This window comes from Symphodus melops (genome assembly GCF_947650265.1).
Source record: "Symphodus melops genome assembly, chromosome: 1".
Lineage (NCBI taxonomy): Eukaryota > Metazoa > Chordata > Actinopteri > Labriformes > Labridae > Symphodus > Symphodus melops.
This window is the reverse complement of record NC_136691.1, coordinates 12,883,827-12,911,222: the sequence shown is the minus strand read 5'-3', so window position 1 is coordinate 12,911,222 and position 27,396 is coordinate 12,883,827. Positions and strand designations below refer to the sequence as shown.

Below are 27,396 nucleotides of genomic sequence, written 5' to 3'. Positions count from 1 at the left end.
CTCTCAATTCACCCCCCCTACCGATCCCCTTAACGGCACCAGAACAAAGAGCCCCAAGAGTGTCAACACAAATGTGGGAGAATGTTCACAAATAAAAGCTTTTTCAACTCCATTATAGTTCTACCAGGACAGACAAACAAGGTCATCTACACACACACACAGTCTGCAAGAACAGACATAAACGCACAAAGACACACACCACACCAACTCAACCACTGATGTTTAGAGGAAAACCAGTGTTATTTTTAGAAGAGGAGCTCTACAGGGAAGGAAAGGTTAGTACATAATCAATAACAGTGTTGGAGGGAGCAGACAAGAGGACAGCAGAATCAGACTTCCTGCCGTACCCTTAGTTTGCTTCCCCAAACGAAACAGTCCGCAATCTATGTGAAATATCCTTCTGTTGCCGTTTCATTATTCACGTCTTCAACATAAATAAACATGGAGGAGTCGAACTCTTTAAAAGGATGACTCATTTGTAGGATGACTGTTTAAATCACCAGAGCTTTAAAATACAGTGCCTAAACACACACACACACACACACACACACTACCTGTTTGTTGTTTGTGTGACTCACACGACAGGCGTTGCAGGTGCAGCCGAGGACACGCACCAAATATGCTCAATGAGTAATGTGTGTGCTACCTGTTCAGGATATGAACAATTAATAAAAAAGTTTTTGCGGATGGAAGCAGACTTGTTATTTACAGAAACATGTCCATGTGATGTGTTAAGAAGACGTCCCTGATGGGGAGAAACCCAGTGTTGAAATGATGATGCCTTTTTGAATCACAGTGTTTAAAAACACTCTCGGGCGTTCAGGCTATCTAGCTGCTTATATATTTTTTTTTTTAGTTGTGAAGCATATACAGGGATGAAAAGGGAGAATGTGACATATTTAGACACATGGACTTGCATTTTGATTTGTTGTTAAGATGCTCAGTTTGTGTCCGTGACTAAAAACATCCATCTGATCTAAACTGTGAGACTGGTGATCCGTTGCATTCTCACTGTTCTTAATGAGTAGTGTAGTTTAAATGGATCACTAACTTTATCTGCTATACTCCGAGGCTGATATATTTAGAAGATAAACAACTTAGAATGGTTGTACAAAACATTAAACAAGCCATTTCCAATCACGGGCACTTACACATAGAGTTTGACACGATGAATCTTATTATTGATTTTATTACAGGGGATTAGGAGGGGGAGGGGACTGGTATCCAGTAGGTTAAGCTCTCTCGAAAAAGAAGTTCTTTTAAGATTAAGAGAGTACAATTCAAGCAATCTGCAGGGTACCTTAATCCAAAATATCCAACCTGTGTCAGCCCTTCACACCCTGGGCCACTCAACTCCTAAAAAAACAAATACATATGATGACAGGTTTTTTTTAAATGTTATTTAAAATGTTGAAGAGTTTTTGATTTTGAAATGAAACACCAGCTGCTGAAAGTAGAAGTATTTTCAAACTTTCCAGACTTTGCGCAATCAACAAAATTAAACCTGTGTTTTTACAAAGTAAAAGCACATGAAGTCTTGCCGTTTTGTTTGGCATCACGTCACATATACTGGAGAGAAATGAAAGGCCATTCACATTCTAACCTACCTGGGTGTTAAAAGTTTAGCAAATGTTGAGCTGCTGCCTCTCTGTAACAGATCCTACATGTTCTCTGGCTGTATCTAAGCTTTGGTGTGTTTCTGCTGGTCTTTGCTGGACTACAGTCAGACCTCACCTGGGACAGGAAGTGTCTTCATCTCACTCGTACCCACATTAGAAAGTTTACACAAGGTTTACAAATCAGACTGATCATGTCATACACTCGGCACACTCGGTCACTTAAGTGTTCGCGCTGGTTTTACTTGAATGTGTCGATGTTTTAGGGTCTGTCCATTTTACTTTCATCCATGAGGTTTGACTTATTTTAAAGGAGTCGGATAAATGCAGATCTAAACATTGTGAAGCTGCATGTTTTTTGTCTCTCGGGGAGAACCTTCCTTCTTTTTCGTGTCTTCAAGCTGTCATTGGGTGGGAAAAGCTCATCACTGCTTCCTCGTCAATTCAGTGTTTGATATAATTTCCAATGCGTCACCTCGTTGAAGAAAACACAACCAGCATAACTGGTTTCACATTTCTATAAAGTGCTGAGATGCTCAGCTTGACCGTTACTAATAAGCCCAATGTCGTATTTTCTTGGAGCTGAGCAGCTCTGAAATCCATGCGGAGGCAAAATCCAACATTTCTCTCCAATACTGTAAAATGAACATCAATTAACTGATATTCGTTTTATTATAATGAAGATCATCAGAGGGTAGAGACAGAGATAGGTCACATTCTTGCTTTACATTAATTAGCGAAAAGTCGCTCACAAATGAATGTGTCTACTTCCTAAGATCACCGTGCACTTCTGAAACAGACCACATTAAGCACATGAGCTCAACTCTTTTACACACGTGTCAGTGTATGCGCGTGTATTTGTGGGAGAAATGGGGTGAGAATCCTCTTAGGAATGTTGGCTTAATGTTGTTGCCAACGGCAAAAAAAAAAAAAAAAAACATACACGCAAATGATTTTGTATAAACCCCTTACATGGACGAATAATGAAAAATGTACGAGGACAAAGAGGAGAGAATATGCAAAAAAAAAAAACCTTAAGAGGCTTGTTCACACTGGTTTTTAAGGAACATTATTAATTTATCAGACGACTATTTTCCTCCTTTTCTTATTTTTTTTTTTTTTTTTAGTATTTCGTCTGACAAAAAAGCACACCACAAAAGTCTGTAAGTATCTTCTCCTGTTCGGTTAACAATCAGAAGAACATGATTCTTCCAGAACTACCATGAAAAATTAAAGGACCTGTGCTAGAAATATTATGGAGGCAACTGTCAAAATAGTTGTTAATTTGGTCCCCAATGCACACACAATTTTCAGACATCAAAAACAATAGAAGGAATAAGTCACACACAGTAGCGCTTTAAGCTTTAAAGAGGATTTGAAAGTGATTCCATTTACCTGCAGATGTTTGACACTGTTTTTAGTGGTTTTTAAAATCATTGAAAACCAGATTTACATACCACACACCTACGTGTAGTGCTAGGTCCTGCAGCAGGGTCCTTACACTGGGTCAACACATCACTAATACTCGGCTTCATTAACAGCTTTCAGTGAGTTTTACAGCCAATGCAACTTTTCTTTTAACTTGATTTTAAAGACTGCATTGTTGAAATTGTTCCCCAGTTCAGTCCAGGGCAAAACTCTGGCCGAGACCTCCTGCAAACTTTGAATATTGGAGAGTGGCTTTGTAAAGTTAGCTAATCCACAAACAGCCCACCAACATCATAAAGCTAATTCATCTGTATCCTCTCACAGTCACTTTAACATGTGAAAGACTTTTAAGTCCTCTTAGTCGCTGCAAGGCTCCACCAGGTTCAAACATACCTCCACAGGGATGAGAAACAGCGTCATGTTCACATCCTCTAAAGAAGCGTGGACACTACAGCATGCGACACACATATGCATGATGAGCAAAGCTGGACTTTATATTTCATGCTTAATAAAAAAACAGAACTGTTGATGTAGGACAGAGGTAACCAGCACAAAGAGATTGAGAAAGCTCCATCACTGACCTGCCACACTGTCCAGAGTGTGTCTGTGCTGTCCGGGGGCCAGACTGACAAACACCACCTCCTTCCTGAAATGACTGATCCCCGAGAAGGGCAGCACTAGATCCCGCCCTCTCAACAGCTCAGCCAATGAGGGCTTAGCTTGAGCCAGCACGGATCCTGCCCTAATAGCAAATGTACAGATGAATTTACCACAACACACACACACAAACACACACACACACAAATTCAAGACCTAATCCTCTCTCTTCCTCCCTCTCATATTACATAACAAGAGAATCAAGTGATTACTAATGACACAATCTTCTGCTTTATGTAGATTAAGCATCGTCACATAACATGGCTAACACATTCATGAGCTGGTCCTTATGAAATGTTTGAATCTCAACATTGGAATGCAGTTTTTAACCATCTATTCAACACAGGACAATGCTTTTCCCCAATATTTGAGATGATGTTTCACTAAGATTTTGTTTAATTAAATTATTATTAAGTTAACCAGGTATTTACTTTTGGTTTAGTTAAAAAGAACAATTTAAAAAACTATTTTTGGGTGGAAATGTTGGGCACTTCATTGGGCCTTTTCTGCATTTAAAAAAATTAAATTCTCTGATGTGGCTCAGTTTGAAAAACACAAACGACAGAAATGGATAGTGACGGACTCCTTCCTGGAAATGCTGAGAGGAAGAGATAAGACAGAAGCAGCATCTAAAGTGACACCATGTGTAATAAGTCACTGCAGAACTCTGCTTCCATGTCTTAACGCAGTCACTTCAGTAACTTCACAACAGCAACAAAACAAAAGAAGGACCTTGTTCAGTTATCAGGCGGAGCTAAAGTGGCGAGAGTGTGCAGCACCACATCACATTGTGATGTTTGAAAGTAGACTGAGATGAGAACTACTCTATTTAAATGAACATGAGTTCTTTAGCTGTAGCTTTAGTCTGTGTGAAACCTGGAGAAATCAGGACAACAGAGAGAGTTCAGTGTATTCTGTCTTTAAATCACAGATCGGACAGTTCTGTCACTGCAGAGATATAACGTACATGTCAAAGTCACAAGATGGATGTTCAGCAAGGGGGTTACAAATCAATATTGCAATAAATAGTCGTATGTCTTTTGTAATCAATTCCATATGTACAGACGCGGGAAGTATTTGAATGTTTTGTTTTGCAGTAGCTCAGCCTTTGCGGTCTAATTGGCTGTTTGACATATTAACGATGTCAAATGTTCTTTTTGTGTTTTATGTATAGCTCCTGTCACATGGCTGTAAAAATAAATGATGTTTTTTTTGTGTTTTTTTTCAGGTTGAAATGTTAGTGACGCCTGCAGAGCATCTACTCACAGGTCTACTTGCTCCTGATTGGCGAGATGAGTGACTAACAGAGTGATGTGGAGAGTTGGGATGGGTATCATGGCTTTGGCCAGTCTGAGCTCCTGCTTAAGCACCGCCTCCTGGACCTCCAGAACTGTGGAACTGATCTGTTATTGGGAAATGAATTACATTAGAAAATGTTCTGTGACTGCTAACTATCGTTCCACCAACGCTTCTCATTTTCCAAGAACAAGCTTGGTGTTGATAAATAGTGGAAGAGGATATGGGGGTTAAAAAAAAGAGGAAAATGGAGCAACTTCAGCTATTCCAGCATTCCAAGCATCAATAGATGATGACCATGGAGTAAATCATTTTCTGCTTGCTTAGTAAGGACTAAGATTTTAGTGTTATCACCTGCCAGATAATTAAATCCGAACCCTTTTTTTCCAATCTTCTCCCAGTATCAATTGAGCTACACTGACCTTGAGCCAACTAACACTCAGTCCATCAATAGCCTGAGAAAAGCAGATAACAGTCTTCTTATCCAAAGGAAATTCAAAGGGTTTTCCAAACAGGATCTTTAGCACTATTGTTTTCCATTAAGGACAAAACAGTGTTGATGTACTGAAAAATTAAGTAGAGGCAGTTTTAAAGAATATCTTTAAAACTAAGAAAATCACTGCTGGTCAGGAAAGAATGGGTTCAACAATGCGTTCAACATTTCTTCTCATAAAGAGCCACATCAGTATGTGCCAGTTTACTGCAATGTTATACACTTGTAAAGAGTGATAATTTACTTTAAAAAAGCTGATATGTAGAATAAATAGTCCGTTATAAAGCTTAATATATGTATTTCTTTGTGTGTAAAAAAAGTATGTTATTGAGGTTGAAGCACAGATGTTTTAGGAAAGTCTGCAGAGGAGCTGGTTGAATTGCAAACAACTTGACTGTTGTAAAAATGTATTCTGCAGCTATGTTTAAAAGCTGAAATAGATACACTGATATGTGGATCAAATGAGAGTTCGATGGTTGACACATAATACAGTGAGGGAAGAGTACTGCACCTGTGGGTTAGTGATTGGGATAGAGACAAAGTAATTTGGTCGCTGATTTTCTTTCTTCTTTTTCTTCTTCTCTGCGTCCTCTTCACTGTCCACTCGCCCCCCGCTGTCTCCTCTCTTTCTCTTCCGCTTCTTCTCGTTGGACTCTGGATTGGGGACTGAAGACAACAGGATACTTGACATGGGAAAACAACAAATGGACTTACTCCTGTAACTTACACTAAAATGACAGTTCATAAGTAAAAGTAATCAATAGCAAACTGTCTAATGCAACGGGCTAGCAAAATCGTGATGGCATAAATTACTACACACTTCTTCAGGCACCACCTGAATAAAAACGGCGCCAGACACATATTTGTTTTCAGGAAATAAGATGTGATTCAATTAATCTTGTAAAGTAATTGAAAACAGCATCCTAACTTCAATTCCTCAGAATGATTCACTGAGATATATATACATATATATGTAGATATGTAGATACATATTAAGTATGCACACACATCCAAGCTCCTTCCATGTTGTGGGGCTGGTCAAAGAAAACGGAAGCTCTGACATTAAGTTGTTTGTGGTGTCAGCCGACTTGAGCTTCTTCTTCTTCCAGTTCCTTTTGTCCCTCCTTCTCTTGGTTTTTGTCTTCTCATTTGATCCAGCTGAGGCTGCTGGGAAAAAAATATGGTTCGATAAATTCACGATAATAACAGCATCTGTTTCTATATAAATATGGGTGCAAAGCTGCAGGTTAAAGCATGGTTAAGTGTGTACACAGGAGTTACAGTGTGTGTACAGGCATGGTTCAAGAGGGTGGAAAAACATTTAATGGTAAGATCTGTGATGGCACGCGGATTCTGAAACACTGGGAGCAACTGTTTAAGGTCCAGTTTTGTAAATAAGCGTTGCACTGAGAACAACTTGAAAACGGAACACATCATTTAGCACAACATCATTAGTACATTAACATCTCTCCATGAAAAAAAGGATTTCAGCAGAAATCTATTTTTTCTTTACACTTTTAAATGCTTGCTTGTTCATTTTGAATGAATCATTCAAAATAAATGGCAAAGAAAAGCTCCCTGAATTTCCCTCGGGATCAATAAAGTATCTATCTATCTATTTATCTATCTATCTATCTATCTATCTAAAGTTACTGCAGCTTCAGAAGGTGCTTCAGGAAGTTTAGCAAGTAAATTCTGTAAGAGGGGAATTTATCGAGAAACATTTTTTGAATGTAAGGGAGACATACAGTAAGATTTCAATCCAACATGAGACATGGCTGCTTTTTTTTTTTTTTTTAGGAAAGTTTAAATATGTTTTAGGTTAAATACAAAGAATGCTGCAGGAGGCAATATCTGCCTATTATTACTGGAAATATTCGACAACATTTTAAAAAACTTCTCGCCCTTCTCTGTCTCTATATGTGACAGCCAATTGTACTCACTTGACAATTCACAGCCTCCAGTGTCAGTCTTATCTTGCAGCACCTCCATGCTGGCATCCACCTCACCTGGAATCAGTATTGCCTTCTTCAACTTTTCATCCTTTAACCCAGCTACACCTGCACCACCACCACCCTCTTCATCCTCATCATCATCTGAGGAAAGTGCAGTGGTGTCCTTTTTGAACGAGATGTGAGCTGCCTGCATCTCACACACTGTTAGCTGATGCACACAGCGACGTGCCTATAACAGAGAAGAATGACATGTGAAAAGCTGCAGCCGTCATGCTGTCCCAAACTGATTTGTAGACAGTATTACTTCAAGAGATTTCCACTGCTTGTGATACCTTAAGTTGGAATCGGTGTGCAGATGTGTTTTTCAAGTCACTGGTAGCTACGGGATTCTGCTTAATAAAGAATATATGACTGAGTGCAAAACGCCTCTGTGCACATACTATCGTAGCATATGTCGATCTGATTGGAGTCGACAGGACGCACCTGACAAGCATGACACGCAAAACCTCATTATCTGTCCTTCAACTGGTGACAACACTTGCTGGTTGATTGGGCATTTATAAAAGGTACCTAAAGCTAACCGAGCCACAAATAGAGAGACAATTAGCCTGCAACTTTCTCCGGTATAGTTCAATCAGGGATAGACTGAAGCTTCCTGCAGCCAACACCTGTTTGAATGAATTAAGCAGACATGCTGCAGCAAGGTAACTTTTAGCTCACTGTTGCTAACTACGTTGTGTGGCTAATCAGACAAACAAAGCGAATTATAAATGGTGTCACTGTGTTGTTGGTGCAGGAACCTCATTGGCTGCAGTCAAAGAAAAGTTAAAAAAATTAGGATCAAACAAAATGTAGCTCTGCTATTACTGAATACCGACCAAATGCTGACTGAAGCACCGTCTGTTAGTAAACAACTTCTCCTTCTTCTCGGTGTGTATTGGCAGATTGCAATCCCAGTTCACAGGTGCACACCGCCACCTACTGTACAGGAGGGCTTAGAAGGGATGCCGTTTGACAATAATTAATAATTATAAGTTAAAAAGAAGTAGAGAGGAAAAAATAAACAAGGGATCATATAAAACATGTACTCATATCTGTATTTTAAAATGTGCAATGTAAATATACCTACATCTGTCCTTCTATGATTTATTTTATTTTGTTTACCAAATCAAACTTCTGGCCTGATAATTCTCTTCCCGCTGTGATTAAAAAAAGTACAACAGACTAGAGGACTTCACACAAACTGAGTTTATTGAAAGTAAATCAATCACAATTACATTTCTGCAACATAATTTCTACATAAAGCAATCATTTACTTTTCAGAACTTTATTTGCATTAATTTGTTGTTTTAATGCAAACATAAGTTAGCAAAAACGATTACATGAGCTACTGAGCTTTGTGGCTTTCTTTATAATCTGCTATACAAAAACGTCTAAACTTATGCAACACACAAAGAAGCCTAAAAAAAACAAAGAAAAAAGGAACAACCTTAAAGAGGAGAAGTGAAGTACTGCTCGCTAATTGGCTTTAATTATTATCTAACCCAGATCTATTGTCCGGCATTTATGATCCATTGACTCAAGATTATATAGACTTTACATGTTGTTAGAAACTGGAGAATAATGTACATTACATTCAAAACTGATTGACATATAAATACTGTATGAAAATCATCCTACTCCACATGTTGGAATTACATTTTTTACTAATTTAAAATAACTTTTATATCAGTTTTTAAAGAATTGTTCAGTGGTCGCATAAATAATAAAAAAAAAGTAAATACAGTAAATTGTGAATTAGCTGTTTCTGCACAAACTTGAATCTTAGAAATTAGCTCAAGAAATTCTCCTAAAGCATTGAGACTAAATCAATCCATGCTAATTATCACTTATTTGAACCATTTAAAGGGCCAACTGGAACCACTGTTTTTGCCAGAGCCCTTGTCCTTGTCATCTTTCCCAGACTTACTACCACCCTTTCCCCTTTCAGCACACACAGCCTGGTTCCTTTGTCCCTTGGCATGTCCCTTTCTTCTGGGGAAGAACTCCACTAACTTGTTTTGAATCCTAGAGACAGCTTCATCATTTTCCTTACACTTCACTAATCCCTTCACTGTCTCATGGTAGAAAACATGGTCATGAAACACGATGTTATCATATTTATTATCCTGAGCCCAAGTTCTCACAGAGGTCGTGGCTGTTGGCTCACGTAAGTGATGCATCAACACCAGAATCACTGGTTTGTCATCTGTGGAAAACAAAAGAGAGGAGCCCAGCATGAGACAGTGAGGATAACAAATTGTGAGAAATAGTTACGAGTGCAATTCTAAGAGGCAGACAGCACATGATTATCACGTTATTTGAACAGTAAATGAAGACTTCCCCATACACATTCATTAGTCTGTCAGTGACAGCACTTTAAAAAGAAAGTCACATTAAATGTCTCAAGTCGAAGATAAACAGATAACGTGAATCAAAAGTGAACCAGTGGAAGCTCTTTCCTTACCTTTCACTTCAGCCATGGCTGCCTCCACATCAGACCCCACGCGGGAACTGATAACGCAGAACAGAATAGTGATCTTCTGATTGTCACTGCTTTCAGTGAGCTCAACCTGAGGCTTCAATTTGTCCAAGAACTCTTGATGAGCACCAAAGGTTTTGCCACTGACGACCACCTTGTACCTCCCTATAAATGAAAACAACAGTTTGAATCATACAGACTTAAATGTCTACTGGACAATCACTTTCTAAATGTAATGTAGTGTAGCATGATACTTCAAAAAAACATGTGCATTTAAAAATGAAGATATAGAGAAAAAGAAAAGCTTTCAAATTTATCTTTATATAAACAGTGAAGTCATGTAAACAGAGAATATCTCATGAGACTTTTTATCTCTGTAGTCTATAAGCTGAGTGTGTCATTATCATACCTGTACAATCCTGAGCCTCCTCTTGATCTTTCATAGTAACGTCTTCTGTTAATGAAAAAGGCAACATGTATCAAACATGACATTCTTTATATTTACCAGTCAGAGTCAGATTTAAAGCCAACTGAAGGTTTCACATGTGAATCACTTCAGCCGATAAAATACATGGATGAAAAAAATCCTTCAAATGTGTTTGCTCAAAGGTCTGGCCATGTGGCAGCCAAACATGTAAAGATATTTTTAAACCTTTCAGGTGCAAAAAAAAAAGAGACTTTATTCTAACCTACCATCCTGTCTACTTTCAGCACGCACAGCCTGGTTCCTTTGTCCCTTAGCATGTCCCTTTCTTCTGGGGACGAACTCCACTAACTTGTTTTGAATCCTAGAGACAGCTTCATCATTTTCCTTACACTTCACTAATCCCTTCACTGTCTCATGGTAGAAAACATTGTCATGAAACACGATGTTATCATATTTATTATCCTGAGCCCAAGTTCTCACAGAGGTCGTGGCTGTTGGCTCACGTAAGTGATGCATCAACACCAGAATCACTGGTTTGTCATCTGTGGAAAACAAAAGAGAGGAGCCCAGCATGAGACAGTGAGGATAACAAATTGTGAGAAATAGTTACGAGTGCAATTCTAAGAGGCAGACAACACATGATTATCATGTTATTTGAACAGTAAATGAAGACTTCCCCATACACATTCATTAGTCTGTCAGTGACAGCACTTTAAAAAGAAAGTCACATTAAATGTCTCAAGTCGAAGATAAACAGATAACATGAATCAAAAGTGAACCAGTGGAAGCTCTTTCCTTACCTTTCACTTCAGCCATGGCTGCCTCCACATCAGACCCCACGCGGGAACTGATAACGCAGAACAGAATAGTGATCTTCTGATTGTCACTGCTTTCAGTGAGCTCAACCTGAGGCTTCAATTTGTCCAAGAACTCTTGATGAGCACCAAAGGTTTTGCCACTGACGACCAACTTGTACCTCCCTATAAATGAAAACAACAGTTTGAATCATACAGACTTAAATGTCTACTGGACAATCACTTTCTAAATGTAATGTAGTGTAGCATGATGTTGATATAGAGAAAAGGAAAAGCTTTCAAAATTATCTTTATATAAACAATGAAGTCGTGTAAACAGAAAATATGTCATGAGAATTTTTATCTATAGTCTATAAGCTGAGTGTGTCATTATCATACCTGTACAATCCTGGGCCTCCTCTTGATCTTTCATAGTGACGTCTTCTGTTAATGAAAGAAGCAATCAAATTTTTGCATTTCCCTTAGATCGATAAAGAATCTATCTATCCATCTATCTATCTATCTATCTATCTATCTATCTACTGTATAGGTGCATCTCAGTTCCTTTATTTGCATCGAGTGTCCTCCAAGTTTTCTCCTCCACTGGCATCTTAGTCCCGCCCACTAGAGATGCTTGGAAGAAATTAAGCCGAGGAGAGAGGACGGAGGAACTCAGTTCTAAGAGACATGAGATGTCCTTTCCTCGACAGTGTCACATGATGTGACATCAGCTGATCACTTTCAGCTGTCAGTCAGCCTAACAGCTGTTTGTCCACACAAATACACACTATTATTTCTAATCAAAAACACTGTTAGTGTTTAGTCTCTTTACCTGATAACACCTGAAGAACAACCTGCAGTCTGCTTCAAACCAACATTGTTTTAATTCATTTTAATTCGATTTTATATTGAATTGTCTGTTTATTATTATTAAACAGTTTTGACTTAGCCTCGCCTGTATTTCAACAACGAACTCTGTATTTTATAAACACAGATATTTATGTCAGGAATACTAAAAATGATTGATTAGAATCTAAATGATGAAACTTTCAGAAGATAAATAAGTGAGAATATAAAACGGACTCCCTCTTCATCAAACTGTCATCCTCATCATCTTCAGACATTCAAACAGTCTGAGGGATGATGAACAGAACATGAAGGATGTTTTGATTTTATAGAAGTTATAGAGCTTCATATTTTGTTGTTAATCTTCATGTCAGACTCTTTTTAATCGCAGCTCATCACAGACCGACTCCTTACAAACTCACTGATGTTCATCATCTCTTTAAATGTCCGACGCTCCGTGTTGTGTCTTTTAATGTCCCTCTTGTCTCCAGTATTAAACTCTGCTCATGTTGAAAAGTTTCAGTGAAGTCAAATCTGCTGCAGCGTCCAATCAATGAGTGACGTACGAGAAGTGGGCGTGTCTGTCAGTGAAAAGACTTCGGTGAAGTCAGCTCTCGTGTCTCCTCGGTCATCGCTCCTCTGATCTGCCTCCTTGCTCCTACGTTCACTAGGAGAGCTTTAGGACGATCCTTAAAATGGCGGGTCAGAAACCACTTCCACTAGGGCCGGGGAGCGAGGACAGAGGAGATTGCAAATCAGGGAACTGAGATGCACCTTATCTATCTATCTATCTATCTACTTATTAAAAGTCAACTGAAGGTTTTACATGTGAATCACTTCAACCGATAAAATACATGGATGAAAAAAATCCTTCAAATGTGTTTGCTCAAAAGTCTGGCCATGTGGCAGCCAAACATGTAAAGATATTTTTAAACCTTTCAGGTGCAAAAAAAAAAAGAGACTTTTATTCTAACCTACCATCCTGTCTACTTTCAGCACGCACAGCCTGGTTCCGTTGTCCCTTGGCATGTCCCTTTCTTCTGGGGACGAACTCCACTAACTTGTTTTGAATCCTAGAGACAGCTTCATCATTTTCCTTACACTTCACTAATCCCTTCACTGTCTCATGGTAGAAAACATTGTCATGAAACACGATGTTATCATATTTATCACCCTGAGCCCAAGTTCTCACAGAGGTCATGGCTGTTGGCTCACGTAAGTGATGCATCAACACCAGAATCACTGGTTTGTCATCTGTGGAAAACAAAAGAGAGGAGCCCAGCATGAGACAGTGAGGATTACAAATTGTGAGAAATAGTTACGAGTGCAATTCTAAGAGGCAGACAACACATGATTATCATGTTATTTGAACAGTAAATGAAGACTTCCCCATACACATTCATTAGTCTGTCAGTGACAGCACTTTAAAAAGAAAGTCACATTAAATGTCTCAAATCGAAGATAAACAGATAACATGAATCAAAAGTGAACCAGTGGAAGCTCTTTCCTTACCTTTCACTTCAGCCATGGCTGCCTCCACATCAGACCCCACGCGGGAACTGATAACGCAGAACAGAATAGTGATCTTCTGATTGTCACTGCTTTCAGTGAGCTCAACCTGAGGCTTCAATTTGTCCAAGAACTCTTGATGAGCACCAAAGGTTTTGCCACTGACGACCACCTTGCACCTCCCTATAAATGAAAACAACAGTTTGAATCATACAGACTTAAATGTCTACTGGACAATCACTTTCTAAATGTAATGTAGTGTAGCATGATACTTCAAAAAAAATTGTATTTATTTAAAAATGAAGATATAGAGAAAAAGAAAAGCTTTCAAAATTATCTTTATATAAACAGTGAAGTCGTGTAAACAGAGAATATCTCATGAGACTTTTTAAATTTATCTCTATAGTCTATAAGCTGAGTGTGTCATTATCATACCTGTACAATCCTGAGCCTCCTCTTGATCTTTCATAGTGACGTCTTCTGTTAATGAAAGAGGCAACATGTATCATTCATGACATTCTTTATATTTACCAGTCAGAGTCAGATTTAAAGCCAACTGAAGGTTTCACATGTGAATCACTTCAACCAATAAAATACACGGAAGGTTGAAGATCCTTCAAATGTGTTTGCTCAAAGGTCTGGCCATGAGGCAGCCAAACATGTAAAGCTACTAATATTTTTGAAACATTTCAGGTAAAAAACACAGACTTTTATTTCAAGCTACAACTGATTTAAAGAGTAATTCCACAAATTGAAACCATGTAAAACAGATAACGTACTTAAGCGTATATAATGAAGATGGTGTCAAAAAAAAGTAAGTTATATTTACGCGGTCTCTCTGACTGGCCACCAGTCGACCTAGGAGCCGACGACCCTGGAGGATCAGCATACGATCGTTCTGTTTCACAAAACAGTATAAATACATTTACTCACTCAACTTAGTTTGAGTATCATGTCAAATTCAACTCCAAATGAGTTATGATCAAATCTCAATTCAAGAACTGCTTCATGTTGTGAGAACTGGAATAGACCTAGACTCACTTTGTGCTCCTTGCCGACGACCATCACTGTGGCCTTGGGAGAAGACATGGCTTGCTCCAGCTGTAGCACCTGACACACGTGATTCATCATAATGCAACGGTTGACTCCAAATAATATTCAAACCAACTTAATGACTGTATGTTGTGTGTTATGACATAATTAATATGGGCGCTTAGAAACACTCATGAAGTGAAAGGCTGCGGAGAAAAAACACAATGATAACACCTGATAATGTAAAAACATTATTAAATGGGGTTTTTAACTTAACGTCTGTGTCTTTTGGTTGTTCTGAAAACAATCTTGTATATTTAGAAATGAAGATATAGAGAAAAAGAAAAGCTTTCAAAATGATCTTTATATAAACAGTGAAGTCATGTAAACAGTGAGAATATCTCATGAGACGTTTTATCTCTATAGTCTATAAGTTGAGTGTGTCATTATCATACCTGTACAATCCTGAGCCTCCTCTTGATCTTTCATAGTAACGTCTTCTGTTAATGAAAAAGGCAACATGTATCAAACATGACATTCTTTATATTTACCAGTCAGAGTCGGATTTAAAGCCAACTGAAGGTTTCACGTGAATCACTTCAGCCGATAAAATACATGGATGAAAAAATCCTTCAAATGTGTTTGCTCAAAGGTCTGGCCATGTGGCAGCCAAACATGTAAAGATATTTTTAGACCTTTCAGGTGCAAAAAAAAAGAGACTTTTATTCTAACCTACCATCCTGTTTACTTTCAGCACGCACAGCCTGGTTCCTTTGTCCCTTGGCATGTCCCTTTCTTCTGGGGACGAACTCCACTAACTTGTTTTGAATCCTAGAGACAGCTTCATCATTTTCCTTACACTTCACTAATCCCTTCACTGTCTCATGGTAGAAAACATTGTCATGAAACACGATGTTATCATATTTATTATCCTGAGCCCAAGTTCTCACAGAGGTCATGGCCGTTGGCTCACGTAAGTGATGCATCAACACCAGAATCACTGGTTTGTCATCTGTGGAAAACAAAAGAGAGGAGCCCAGCATGAGACAGTGAGGATAACAAATTGTGAGAAATAGTTACGAGTGCAATTCTAAGAGGCAGACAACACATGATTATCACGTTATTTGAACAGTAAATGAAGACTTCCCCATACACATTCATTAGTCTGTCAGTGACAGCACTTTAAAAAGAAAGTCACATTAAATGTCTCAAATCGAAGATAAACAGATAACGTGAATCAAAAGTGAACCAGTGGAAGCTCTTTCCTTACCTTTCACTTCAGCCATGGCTGCCTCCACATCAGACCCCACGCGGGAACTGATAACGCAGAACAGAATAGTGATCTTCTGATTGTCACTGCTTTCAGTGAGCTCAACCTGAGGCTTCAATTTGTCCAAGAACTCTTGATGAGCACCAAAGGTTTTGCCACTGACGACCACCTTGCACCTCCCTATAAATGAAAACAACAGTTTGAATCATACAGACTTAAATGTCTACTGGACAATCACTTTCTAAATGTAATGTAGTGTAGCATGATACTTCAAAAAAAATTGTATTTATTTAAAAATGAAGATATAGAGAAAAAGAAAAGCTTTCAAAATTATCTTTATATAAACAGTGAAGTCGTGTAAACAGAGAATATCTCATGAGACTTTTTAAATTTATCTCTATAGTCTATAAGCTGAGTGTGTCATTATCATACCTGTACAATCCTGAGCCTCCTCTTGATCTTTCATAGTGACGTCTTCTGTTAATGAAAGAGGCAACATGCATCATTCATGACATTCTTTATATTTACCAGTCAGAGTCAGATTTAAAGCCAACTGAAGGTTTCACATGTGAATCACTTCAAACAATAAAATACACAGAAGGTTGAAGATCCTTCAAATGTGTTTGCTCAAAGGTCTGGCCATGAGGCAGCCAAACATGTAAAGCTACTAATATTTTTGAAACATTTCAGGTAAAAAACACAGACTTTTATTTCAAGCTACAACTGATTTAAAGAGTAATTCCACAAATTGAAACCATGTAAAACAGATAACGTACTTAAGCGTATATAATGAAGATGGTGTCAAAAAAAAGTAAGTTATATTTACGCGGTCTCTCTGACTGGCCACCAGTCGACCTAGGAGCCGACGACCCTGGAGGATCAGCATACGATCGTTCTGTTTCACAAAACAGTAGAAATACAATACATGTAAATCACTTCAACAGATAAAATACACGGAAGGTAAAGATAAGCGCTGTTTAGGGGTCTACAGATCCGACTCTTCTGCGGGAGCTGAGCGAAAAGAGCCGCACTTCCCGTCATTCCTGTCTGATGATGTCATGTTTCTGTTTCTGGTATAAAAACAGTAACTCACTTTCCAGCACCGGGGATGTTTCACTGTCGATGCTCATCATGATCGTTCACCTGTGGCAGAAAACAAGACACAGAAATATGTCACACTAACCACATAAAAATTAAGACGTATTTCATGAAAACGAAAGAGATATTCAGAGTGAACACGAACCTTTACACTGTGGCCCAAAGATCAAAATATCGACGAGTAGCCTAAATGAAATAACTGATTGCCACGTTTCAGTTGACGACTTGAATCAAGTTAACCGTCAGTATTTAACCAAACAAAAATAACATACGACGTTTTCTCCTCTTGCACAATCAGCATGAAATTTACCTTTAGCAGTAAACTGAAAGTGAAAGTTTAACGCTTTAAATCGTCCACTGGTCGTGACGTCATTGATTCCTCACAACATGATTGGTAGAAAAAGGAATGATTGACACATTTGCAGTAGTCCCGCCCAGCACACCACGCCCACCAGGCTTTTAAACCATACCTTACAGCTATAATGGTTTGGATCTTTTTCTTTATTATTTGAGTAACATTTTAAGGAAAAAATAAATAAATAATGATAATAATGATATAGAGAAGAGCAGAAAAAAACGAAATATGTTTCATTATTTCAAATTGGATATAAATAGCCTAAGGGGTAGTGGTGTTTTGAAAAAATACAAATAGATTTGAATCTCTATAGATTCGGCCATACTTCTTAGGATGAAGCAACATACATACTCTCTATAGCCCTCTTTTCTCATCAACTAATTTAATTGTGTAGGTCTAAATGGGGCAAAGTTTTCCATGATGTCACTTTTCATGATTTCTTTACCATTCTCTGCAATAACCAACAAACATTTCCATAATGTTAGTTCAGCATAGTCCATTTGACCTCAAAGCCGCTGCTAATTGGAACTGTGCTTTGTCACTGTATGTTTCCATCTGTGCATAATAAAAACAAAGTCCATTCAGTAGTTACAGAGATAAGCCAGCAGGGAGCAGTACTGTCCAGCGCTTCTGGAAATCTGTGCCTGCTTAAATAACTAAAATAGTATCATAAGGGCGACAGTCACATTAACACACCATATCATATGTTAAAATATGATTGTTCATTCTTTGTAATCTATGGGGGACATATATATTTGGATTGCGTGTTTCAAGGTGATAATAACACGATGTAGGATTTGAATAAATGCAGCGATGTATCGACAACACACACACACACACAAAGATGTAAAGTTACTCTTATACAGAAAAATGTTCAACTTTTATATTTGTGATGTCAGAGAAAGAATTGAAATAAACACTACAGTCACATTTTTTTCCTTAAAAACTTAGTATTAAAGTAAGTTTATACTTAACAGGCATTTTAAAATAGGACGGAGAAGATAATTTTGGTATTGTTACGTAAGCTCACAGAACTCCAACCACTCAGGCATTGGTATAATTTGAACAAAAAGACAATAAAATAAAGCCTTTTTACAGCCTAAGGCAACACTAACATTACATTTACAAAAGTTTTACGATCTGTATTTACAAAACAAGTTCAAGAAAAGCTTTATCATTTAAGTTAATGTACAGAGAAACCTTGAAACCAAATGTGAGGGAGTTGGTCTGTTATGTCTGTTGTCAGTCACCAGTTTGCGCAGAGTCCCTTCCTCCTTGTCTTCAGACTCTGTCAGCAGGTGGAGTTTTCTCCTCTCCTCTCTGTGTGGCTGTCTGCAGGGGGCGAGACAGCTGCTGGTGGTTCTGTGTCATCTTCTTCATATGTGATGATGGTGGAATATAAAACATTTTGGTTCAGATCTGAGTGTGCAACATGAGCTCTTTGTGTAATGACATGCAAAAGCTGCTGGAAAGGGTAAAAAACAAATGCAGTTTAAGATAAGCCACTGAGATAGATTCAGTCCTTTGAGGCCTCTTTAGTGACATCTTTGAATCGTAAACTGACATGATTGATGTCAACAGAGAAATTCTAGCTTTATTTGCATTCTAAAGAGTTAGATTTTTTGTGTCTTTCCAGCATTAATGACTGAATACATAAAAATGTTTTTAGAAGCAGTGTCAAACTTTGACCAGGAGATCGTTAACCAGGCTTCAAAAGTTCATCTGTACAATACAGCAAAATACAAGAATCTTATAATAAAGAAGCTTCAGAGACTATGGGCCTCCATCCTAACTCTTAGACCTACTTTGTGGTGCATCGGTAGATTTAAGGATGGGGCCAATATCAAACAGATGTCTCAGTCCTACATCCTGGTCTTTTTTTAAACTATCAAGGACATATCCGATGTTTGATCCTGAGGAAAGATTCATTTGTAGAACCTGTGTTTCATGATAAAAACATCAGAAAACACAAAGCAAAATACAGTATTTTACTCACTCAACACTGTAAGAGATCATTGAATATCATACCAGCACCTTATTATTTCAGTTGAGACTCTTCTCAAATCCATTAAAAAGCTTTCATACAAGACAGACAGTTAATAGGAAATTCTGATTTCCCAGTCGGAAATATCAACTGGAACACGCCCTGAAGTCCTATTTAATAGTCGGAAAGTCTGAGAAAATCTAGTTGCCTGAGTCAGAATCCAACATGGCTGCTACGTTCGTCAACCGTACTGTAACTACAGTGTTTATTCGCCGCTTGCCCCTCTTTTTTTAGTAATTACATTAATCACACCGACAGTATCGTGCAAGTTCTTTCTGTGGACGTGCTGTTATTTTATTTTTGTTCACAAACTATCACATGGTGTTTTGCTAATGTCTGGTTTTATCTAACAAAACAAAGGTACTCCTGGATGTTCATTGTCCATGTTTCTTTTCCAACTTGCAACTGGAGCATGCTCAACTCAACTCGTCATTCCCAGCTTCCAGTTCCCAGTTCCAAAGTAAATGGAACGTAGCAAAAAAAAAAAAAAAATCATGTTGAGATAAATAATAGAGCCCTGAGTCCACAAAGGGGTGCAGTGGAGGATGTATGGAATCACAAAGGCGTGGAGGAATTTAAATCAGCCAAGTAAGACCTGAACCACTCAGCTCTTTTAATGCAAACACAGTGTTACAGGCAAGAAATGGAAAACATATGATCTACCCCCTAAATGCAGCTTTAAGATTCAAAACAATGATAATGGTGGAGTCCAGAATCAGTAAAGTCCATAAAAACGTGACGGAGAAAGTGGAGATCGGATGCTGTGAATAGTTCAACAGCAGACTAGAACACCTCAAGAATACCACATGTTTAAGAAAGTTGCAATGTATGCGTTACAATTGGCTCTTTTTAATTTATTTAAAAGTGTCATGTATGAATTCTTGACTGTTCGTATGCCCATACTAGCTGTTTAACCAGGCCTCTGGAACAGATAAAAACTATAACCAAAGAATCTCAAACCACTTACAAATTAAATGGTACTTGAAGGTCAGATAAGGCAGAGTGTCCTTGAAGAAAATGATGGATTTAATGGCATCTTGGAATACATTTTAAAAACATCCAAGAGGCTAGCATTCAGAGTCAAGCACATATGTAATGTTATCACAAGTCCTTATTTCTTTAACAGTATGGCAGCTGACTTCTTAGTACAGTCTGTAATTCATTGATAGATTTTTATAGTTTTATAGATTTTTTTAATCTTCAATGAACCCTTTTGTATTTAAGCAAACATGATGGTATGATGCTGTAAAGAAATCATTATCATACAAATTTCCTGTGGGGGCGAAATATCAAATGTGCAAACTCCCTACACTCAAAACTGAGCTCTGCAAACAGCCAACTGTTTATCCTCCACCTGCTACATCCATCCAAGGTGAAAACAAAGCAATCTGACACTGGCAGAAATGTTTGGGTATGAGCTTAAAGTATTGGACAGTATTTTCAGATAAATCAGGCTCTTGTTTAGTTTGGATTGAATCATGATAACAACATTATTGTGAATCTGCTTGTTTGCACTTGAGTTTCTTTACTCAACAGCAGTGAAGTGAATACAGTAGCATCTAAGCAAATAATGTAACAGGTGTGGGTGTTTTTCTGAGACAGTCCTCTCAGGCAACGCCTCAAGTCTTTCTGCAACATAACTGGGATGACAAAAATGGTTTACCTGATATTTCCTTAAACCGATTTGCAAAACAGTACAAAGAAACAAGGTATAAAAAAAAACGAGAATTGTATGGTACCAGTAATTGAACAATGGCCGTTATTCTGGAGTAATAGTGTTTAACTGAATGAGATAAAAAAAAAAAGGAATTCTACTGTGACACAAATCATTTGCAAAACTTCATCAAAAGTATGTATTTTTATTATGGGTAACAATTCATTCGTTTGTACAAGTTGGGAGAGCAGATGTTAACCTTTTTAAAAAGATAAGATACAGAAAGACCAAGTCAAGTGCAGAAGAAGGGTTCCTCATGTGGTTGGTCCTTTGATTTGAATGGCAATGAGATCAGGAAAGATAAGAACAGAGACTCAATGATGCAACTTGTGCTCCTTCACACCCGGAGTCTGATCCCACCCTTTTTAACACGCTCGTTATTGCAAAATGTGATTTTCTGTCATCTTGGTAAAAGCAACATGTTAGATTAAAAGTCAAGGCTTTGCAGGCACAGTTTCAAACTTGCACATGCACACTCACTCTCAGTCTCAGACACCGCCCTCAGTTATTATGCATTCATAAATCAAAAGGTTGTGACGGGAATTAATCTAAAATGGTGGTGAGTGTAAGTCACCGGATGCAAATATGACAGCTTTATTAGAAAACTAGATTGCTTGAATTTGTCTGAATTAATATGACACTTTTTTTGATTAAACAGCACCCACAAAACGACACCCCCTCCCACCCATGTTTTCTCATAGTTGGTTCTGAAGGGGAGTTGAAATACGCATCAGCACAAAAAAGAAAGGCGTTTTTTCCTTGTCGTTGAAATGCACACACAGCAATACTTTTTCATTAATGTTTATCCCTGCAGAGTGAGAATCTTTCGTTCTGTAAAATTCAAAAACTAGACTGCCTGTTAACCAAACTATTTGAGACAACTGATGGGAGGGGTTTAGCTAAAAGCATATTACACTAAGCTATGTGACTTATATGTGATGAAGCTACTGAAGGATATAATAAGGAACCCCTGGCTCCCTACATGAGTGCTTATAAGACAAAATTCTACGTTTGTAAGATCAAATGAATTTAGGCCAACCGTTCAAATAAAGTGCGCTGACAGTATCTTGTCCATCTGTCTTCTTTATTAACTTTATCTGAACCTTGATAGTGGGAAAGGAAGCATGAAACTGTAGTCTGTTAAACTGTTTTTTTTTTTTTTGTTTTTTTTTAAATATTCTCTCCTCTGTGTTGGTATTAAATAGTAAAATTCGATATCTACTGCTATTTCCTATTCACTTTGGTGCTCACTCACCATGCAGCATGCATTCTCTCACAATAAAACCCTCACTTGCTCTTGATTAAAGTCACCAGGGAAGAATGCCGAGGGAGCTTTGTAAGAAGAACAAGAGATAAATGGTAAGTTGAATGATTGAAGACTGACCAGTACAAAATATAGTGTGTGTAAAACACAGGGGGGGGGGGAGGTGGCTGAGGGAAGAGATGTAAATCCAAAGGTGGTGTGCAATATATATTAAAGAGGCAGGTTTTTGGCTTTTGATTGGAAATAGGGAGTGACTTTGCTGATCTGACTGGAGTGAAGTTATTCCACCTTTACAGAGGAGGGGAGGGAGTGGGGGAGGAAAGGGAGCGAGAGCGATAACCAGCTTGCCGCAGGGAGAGTAAAGCTAAGTGGCAGCTGACGACAGAATGCAGATCACAGGCTGACGTCTGCAACGAGACTGTTGCCTGGAGGTTTGAGCAGTGGAGTTTTGTATTCGATACAAACAGCCTTGTGGAGCTGGTGTAAGGACTTGAGCGTGTGTGTGTGTTTGTGTGTTGGATGTAAGGAATAAAGAGTGCTTTGGGAGTCGAGCCAGGAGGGATGTTGCAGTAACCCAGGCAAGATGACTAAAGGATGAAAGGAGGGTTTGGCAGAGTCCCTTGCGAGGGAGGGGGTTGGGGTCTGATACAGTGGATGGTGGAGCAAACTTGCAGCAGCACATCGACCATACATTTTGTTACAGTACTTCTACTGATCAGACTACACAAAAAACAACCACCCTCTGAATTTGTTTGTGTTACCAATCAGGCTAAGTTACTGCTTTCTGATCATACAAACGCCTCTCTGGTGAGTAAAATCCTTCTGCCTTCAAAAATCTAGCAACATTTCAGCCCCAGCATAAACAAGATCTTCATGTGTTCCTGGAAGTTAATTAAAAGCAAAAGCTTGTAAAAAAATGTGAGACGGTTAAACAGGCATCTAAAATGTTAGGTAATCAAATAATGTTTCTTTGTCTGCATTCTGAAATGTGATTGGAGCTTCGACTCATCATTTACTCTCTTGTTCGATATTGCTGTACAGCTTCTTATAGTATTGGTGTGTCTATGTGTATGAATGTGTATGTGTGTGCTTGTGTGTGTGTGTGTGTGTGTTTGTGGCGAACTGCTATCTTCACAGCAGGAGGCAAGCTTCTTAAAGAAAACAAACAACATCAAGCGGGACCGAGACTTGCTTTGTGTGTGAATATACAGTAAGTCGCAGTGTTTGTGCTCGTGCTGTAAACCCATGTGAGTGCAGCTTCTTTGCATGTCTCAATATCTGTGTTGGGGTGTTTTCCACGTGCCTCACTGTGTGCGTGCATGTGTGTGCCTACAGTATGTGCGTTGTTGTGAGTGATAGTCATGGGAGTGTGGTTCCTTTGATCATGACAGCAGCATAGAGAAACAGATTACCTTTTAGTGTTGCAGTGACAGAATAGCAGTGTCAGATCGACAAACCTCACCAGCAGATTTAACGTCCTCCTCATTCCAGCGACAAACAGTGTGCAACAACAGGTTGCATGCAGAGATTAATTGAATTTGTTTGTTAATATATTCCTTCTTAGCTGACAATATCTGTCTTATTATTCCATCTCTGAAAAATAGAGAATAAAAAGCTGTGCTTCACTGTTTTGATTTAAAAAAAACACTCAACCACTATGATAATGAATCACCAAAGTGTTGATAAAGTATTATTTGCTGTACTATTAAAAAGATGTTGCATATATGCTGTATGTATTTTTCTGTGCTTTGATAAATGCATGTGAGTCTAGTATATAAATGGGAATTTAGGTATACATTACTCATACACCACCTTTACCTATAAAATGTTGGCTTTCGCAGACCATTCTTAAATTCCTTTATAGAAGGTAAGCTAGAGCAAACGACTGGTTAGCTTAGCTTAGCCTAAAGATACAAAGCTGTAGAAAATAGCTTACTAGCTATTCTCACTGTTAAACATGTTGTCACATTATGATCAGCCTTACCAAGAACGAATGTGCAAAACTTTCACTTAGTGATCAACAACCAAAGCAAAGGTATTGAGATGGTGCCTTTTGAAAACATTTTTATTTAATCTCCTTGCCTTTCGAAACAACATAGACATATTGGTGATGTTTCTTTTTACAGAAAAACAACAGCACAAAGATGGTGGGGTGCATTCACATTCATAATCAAATAAGATTATCTGAAGACCTATAATCATATCTAAAGGTTTATTTTTGTTAATAAGAAGCTTAATCATGCACACAAATGATTAATAAAGGGGATCAGAAGATACAAGTACCATAAACAGCTTATTGTGATTATAACTCAGCAGGATCATGGGCAACTAACCAGAGCTCTGTAAACACAGTCTGTGCTTTTGGCATCATGAAACTCATGGGTTGAGAGTGATCAAAGGTTTGTGATCACTGCTGATACTGAAATCTGTTTTGGAATAATGATTTCACTACTGATAAAACTGATACTAATAAATGCTGTGGTCTCAAACAGAAAACACAACTACAGAAAATTATGATATGTCTCATATGTGTTAAATTGCCATTTATTGTACCTGTATATGCAGGGAATATAAAGAAATAAATACCAAAACATAAGACAAGCCCTCACTTTCTAATTTTGAATCTAATGTCCACTATTTGATACAAAGAAACATTGATCAAAGCATCCTTTTTTAAAAAAAAGATACTTAAGCTGAATCTGAAATGCCTACCAAAATAGTAAAACTCTGCCACATGTTACACTGTATGTTGTTTGGACATTTTCAATCTGGCATCCAAATGAACCCTCATCAGCAGATTTCTGATCTTGTCAACAGTGAAGGGATTAGGAGCTAAACCTGACAACCCAGAGGAAGTCGAGGAGGAATGTGTACAGACTCCATCTGTTTTGTAACTTGTTCTTCTGACAAATAAAATGCCCTCATCCACATTTCATTACTAACTGGTTTTCTGTCAGCTTGTCTTCTATTTTTTATCTTCTTCTTTTCATATGGTCATTATTAAATCCTGAAAATGTTGCTGTCATACCACAAGATGATAAATAATAGTTGTGTGAGCAGCTGTTCCTGATACAACTATCTACTGAAATATTGTGTTTACTTAAAGAAACAACTTACATGTCAAATCATGCAACATGTATTTTTCTGATATGCTGCTATTTATATCAGACAGGCGGAAGTAGCGCAGTCCGTAGGGACTCGGGTTGGGAACTGTAGGGACACTGATTCAAGTCCCGATGCAGACCAAAAAATATATGGAAGTTGGTAGCTGGTTGGTTGCTGGAGAGGTGCTAGACCACTTCTCAGGCACTGTCAAGGTGCCCTTGGGCAAGGCACTGGAACAACACCAGTTCAGGGGGCAATTCCAGTGGGGGCTGCCACCGCATTCTGACATCTCTCCATTATTGCATGTCCACAGATTCTGCTTGTTTATGTGTGTGATTCAGGCCTGTGTGTGTGAGAAGTCTCTACAATAACAAAGGACAAACTTTTACAGTATTAATAAAATACATAAAATATAAAGTATATACATAAATAAAGTATATAAATAAATTACATAAAATAAATGAATAAATCTACACAGGTGCTGCAGCAAGAAAAAAAACCCTACATTTTTGATTGGCACAAATCTGTTGGTACTTTTGACATGAACTGCCATCAGACAAGGGTGTTTGTTTGTTTGTGCTTGAATGCATCGCTCTGAAACTCAACCAAAATAAACTTCTTCACTTGAATGTTGCAGTGAGAGGGAATCAGTCTGAATTCTCTGTTGAATCAGTATTATGACTTCATTTTTAATCCATCAAGACTATATTCAACCCTTAAAAAACTTTTCAGAAAGGCTGCTTGATGAGCTGCAAGCAGACTCATGACACCTGTTAACACAGCAGCATAATCAACGATTTAACATTAAGATTATAATTGTAAATGTGTGAAATAGACATGACGTTTGATTGAACTTTACAAAAGATATGCAGGAATATTTGTCATACCTGGTGCATATGAGTGTAGCTGTTAGTGTGTGTGTGTGTGTGTGTGTGTGTGTGTGTGTAGGTGTGTGTGTGTGTGTGTGTGTGTGTGTGTGTGTAATCCCCTCCTGGTGTGGTTGAATTCCGTAATGCACCTAACCAGAGGGCCAAGGTTTTCCAGGTTGTGTAAATAAATTAAAGCAACAAATTATGTTTAAAAGTGTTTCCCTCAGGCTGGAGAAAACTAAGATCCATTATTCATGGATTAAACTGCTGGAAATTAAAAGGTAGGTGTGTCTGTGTTTTTGTGTGTCAGAAGACTTTTAGTGAAATATTAAAGGATTAACTTTGCCCTGTCACATTATCTTGTAAAAATAATTGAATACCATTAACATGACTAACCTTGAACACAGTGATTAACCTTGTTTGTTTGTGCTGTTAATAAAGACATCTTTTTAGGCTTCAACTGAATGGAAATATTGCATTACAACTAAAGTTGCAACAACAATAAAAAAAAGTGTCTTTTTTTTCTATCCATCTTTCACTCTTGTGTCTTCGTCCAATTTGACATATCATTTATTTATTCTGTCCCTGTTAGGAAAGTAATATTCATTCGTGAACAACTTTATCACTTCTATACTAGCTTCTGCTACTTAAAGGAATAGCGCAAGGCTACTTTTTGTGAAATATTTAAAAATATTTTTTGAAAAGAATCACATGAAACTATGAGGGCCACAACTCTTTCATCTTTAAGATTAACAAGATAAGAACTGTTGTTGTGAGAAGTTCAAGTTAGCTGTGCAAACTGCGAGCCTGGCACTTTACACAGATACAAAGCATTTCTGCTTTTTTGCATCTCTAAAAGTGTTTATCATAACTCTTTTCTTTAGCGTTTGACAGTGACGAACTATAAAACTATTTCTATGAAAGTAGAAATAGCCGCTAGCTATAGCTTCTTTAGCTACAGACAATGTCTTATCAATGAAATATTTGAAATATTTTATAAAGTTTGTCACTCTTGATTGATGATTCCTCTACAAAAGTTTAAAGCCCATTTCCTTGTTGTAACATTTCCTTGTTCTCTTTTTTGTTAAAGTGAAACCAGAGCG

General features: G+C 38.0%; 2 protein-coding genes across 5 annotated transcripts in view; both read right to left on the bottom strand.

Moving 5' to 3' along the window:
- The window catches only part of akap7 (A-kinase anchoring protein 7), a 43,531-nt gene extending 35,110 nt beyond the window's left edge, over positions 1-8,421 (bottom strand). Inside the window, exons 1-7 of the mRNA XM_079357495.1 lie at positions 8,324-8,421; positions 7,778-7,834; positions 7,434-7,674; positions 6,499-6,657; positions 6,002-6,156; positions 4,968-5,104; positions 3,626-3,786 (exon numbers count right to left, since the gene is read on the bottom strand). Coding sequence (XP_079213621.1) covers positions 3,626-3,786; positions 4,968-5,104; positions 6,002-6,156; positions 6,499-6,657; positions 7,434-7,638 — 817 coding nt within the window. The 5' untranslated portion in view covers positions 7,639-7,674; positions 7,778-7,834; positions 8,324-8,421. The remainder of the gene's footprint in view (positions 1-3,625; positions 3,787-4,967; positions 5,105-6,001; positions 6,157-6,498; positions 6,658-7,433; positions 7,675-7,777; positions 7,835-8,323) is intronic.
- A 249-nt stretch (positions 8,422-8,670) lies between these two features.
- Positions 8,671-17,311, bottom strand: LOC306823456 (uncharacterized protein). Of its 4 annotated transcripts, none has more exons than XM_079342999.1 (18): positions 17,088-17,311; positions 16,938-16,987; positions 16,671-16,739; positions 16,277-16,321; positions 15,845-16,024; positions 15,311-15,586; positions 15,030-15,074; positions 14,584-14,652; positions 14,372-14,440; positions 13,978-14,022; positions 13,546-13,725; positions 13,012-13,287; positions 11,587-11,631; positions 11,194-11,373; positions 10,660-10,935; positions 10,376-10,420; positions 9,952-10,131; positions 8,671-9,693 (listed from the first exon to the last, which is right to left on the bottom strand). In XM_079342999.1, exons 2-18 carry the CDS (start codon positions 16,975-16,977, stop codon positions 9,335-9,337), a joined length of 2,379 nt encoding a protein of 792 aa, XP_079199125.1. In that variant the 5' UTR covers positions 16,978-16,987; positions 17,088-17,311; the 3' UTR covers positions 8,671-9,334. The 4 variants fall into 4 exon arrangements, with proteins under 4 accessions (XP_079199125.1, XP_079199126.1, XP_079199127.1 ...); XM_079343000.1 differs by having other exon boundaries at positions 11,587-11,628; XM_079343001.1 differs by having other exon boundaries at positions 15,030-15,071.
- Between the last annotated feature and the right edge of the window lie 10,085 nt (positions 17,312-27,396).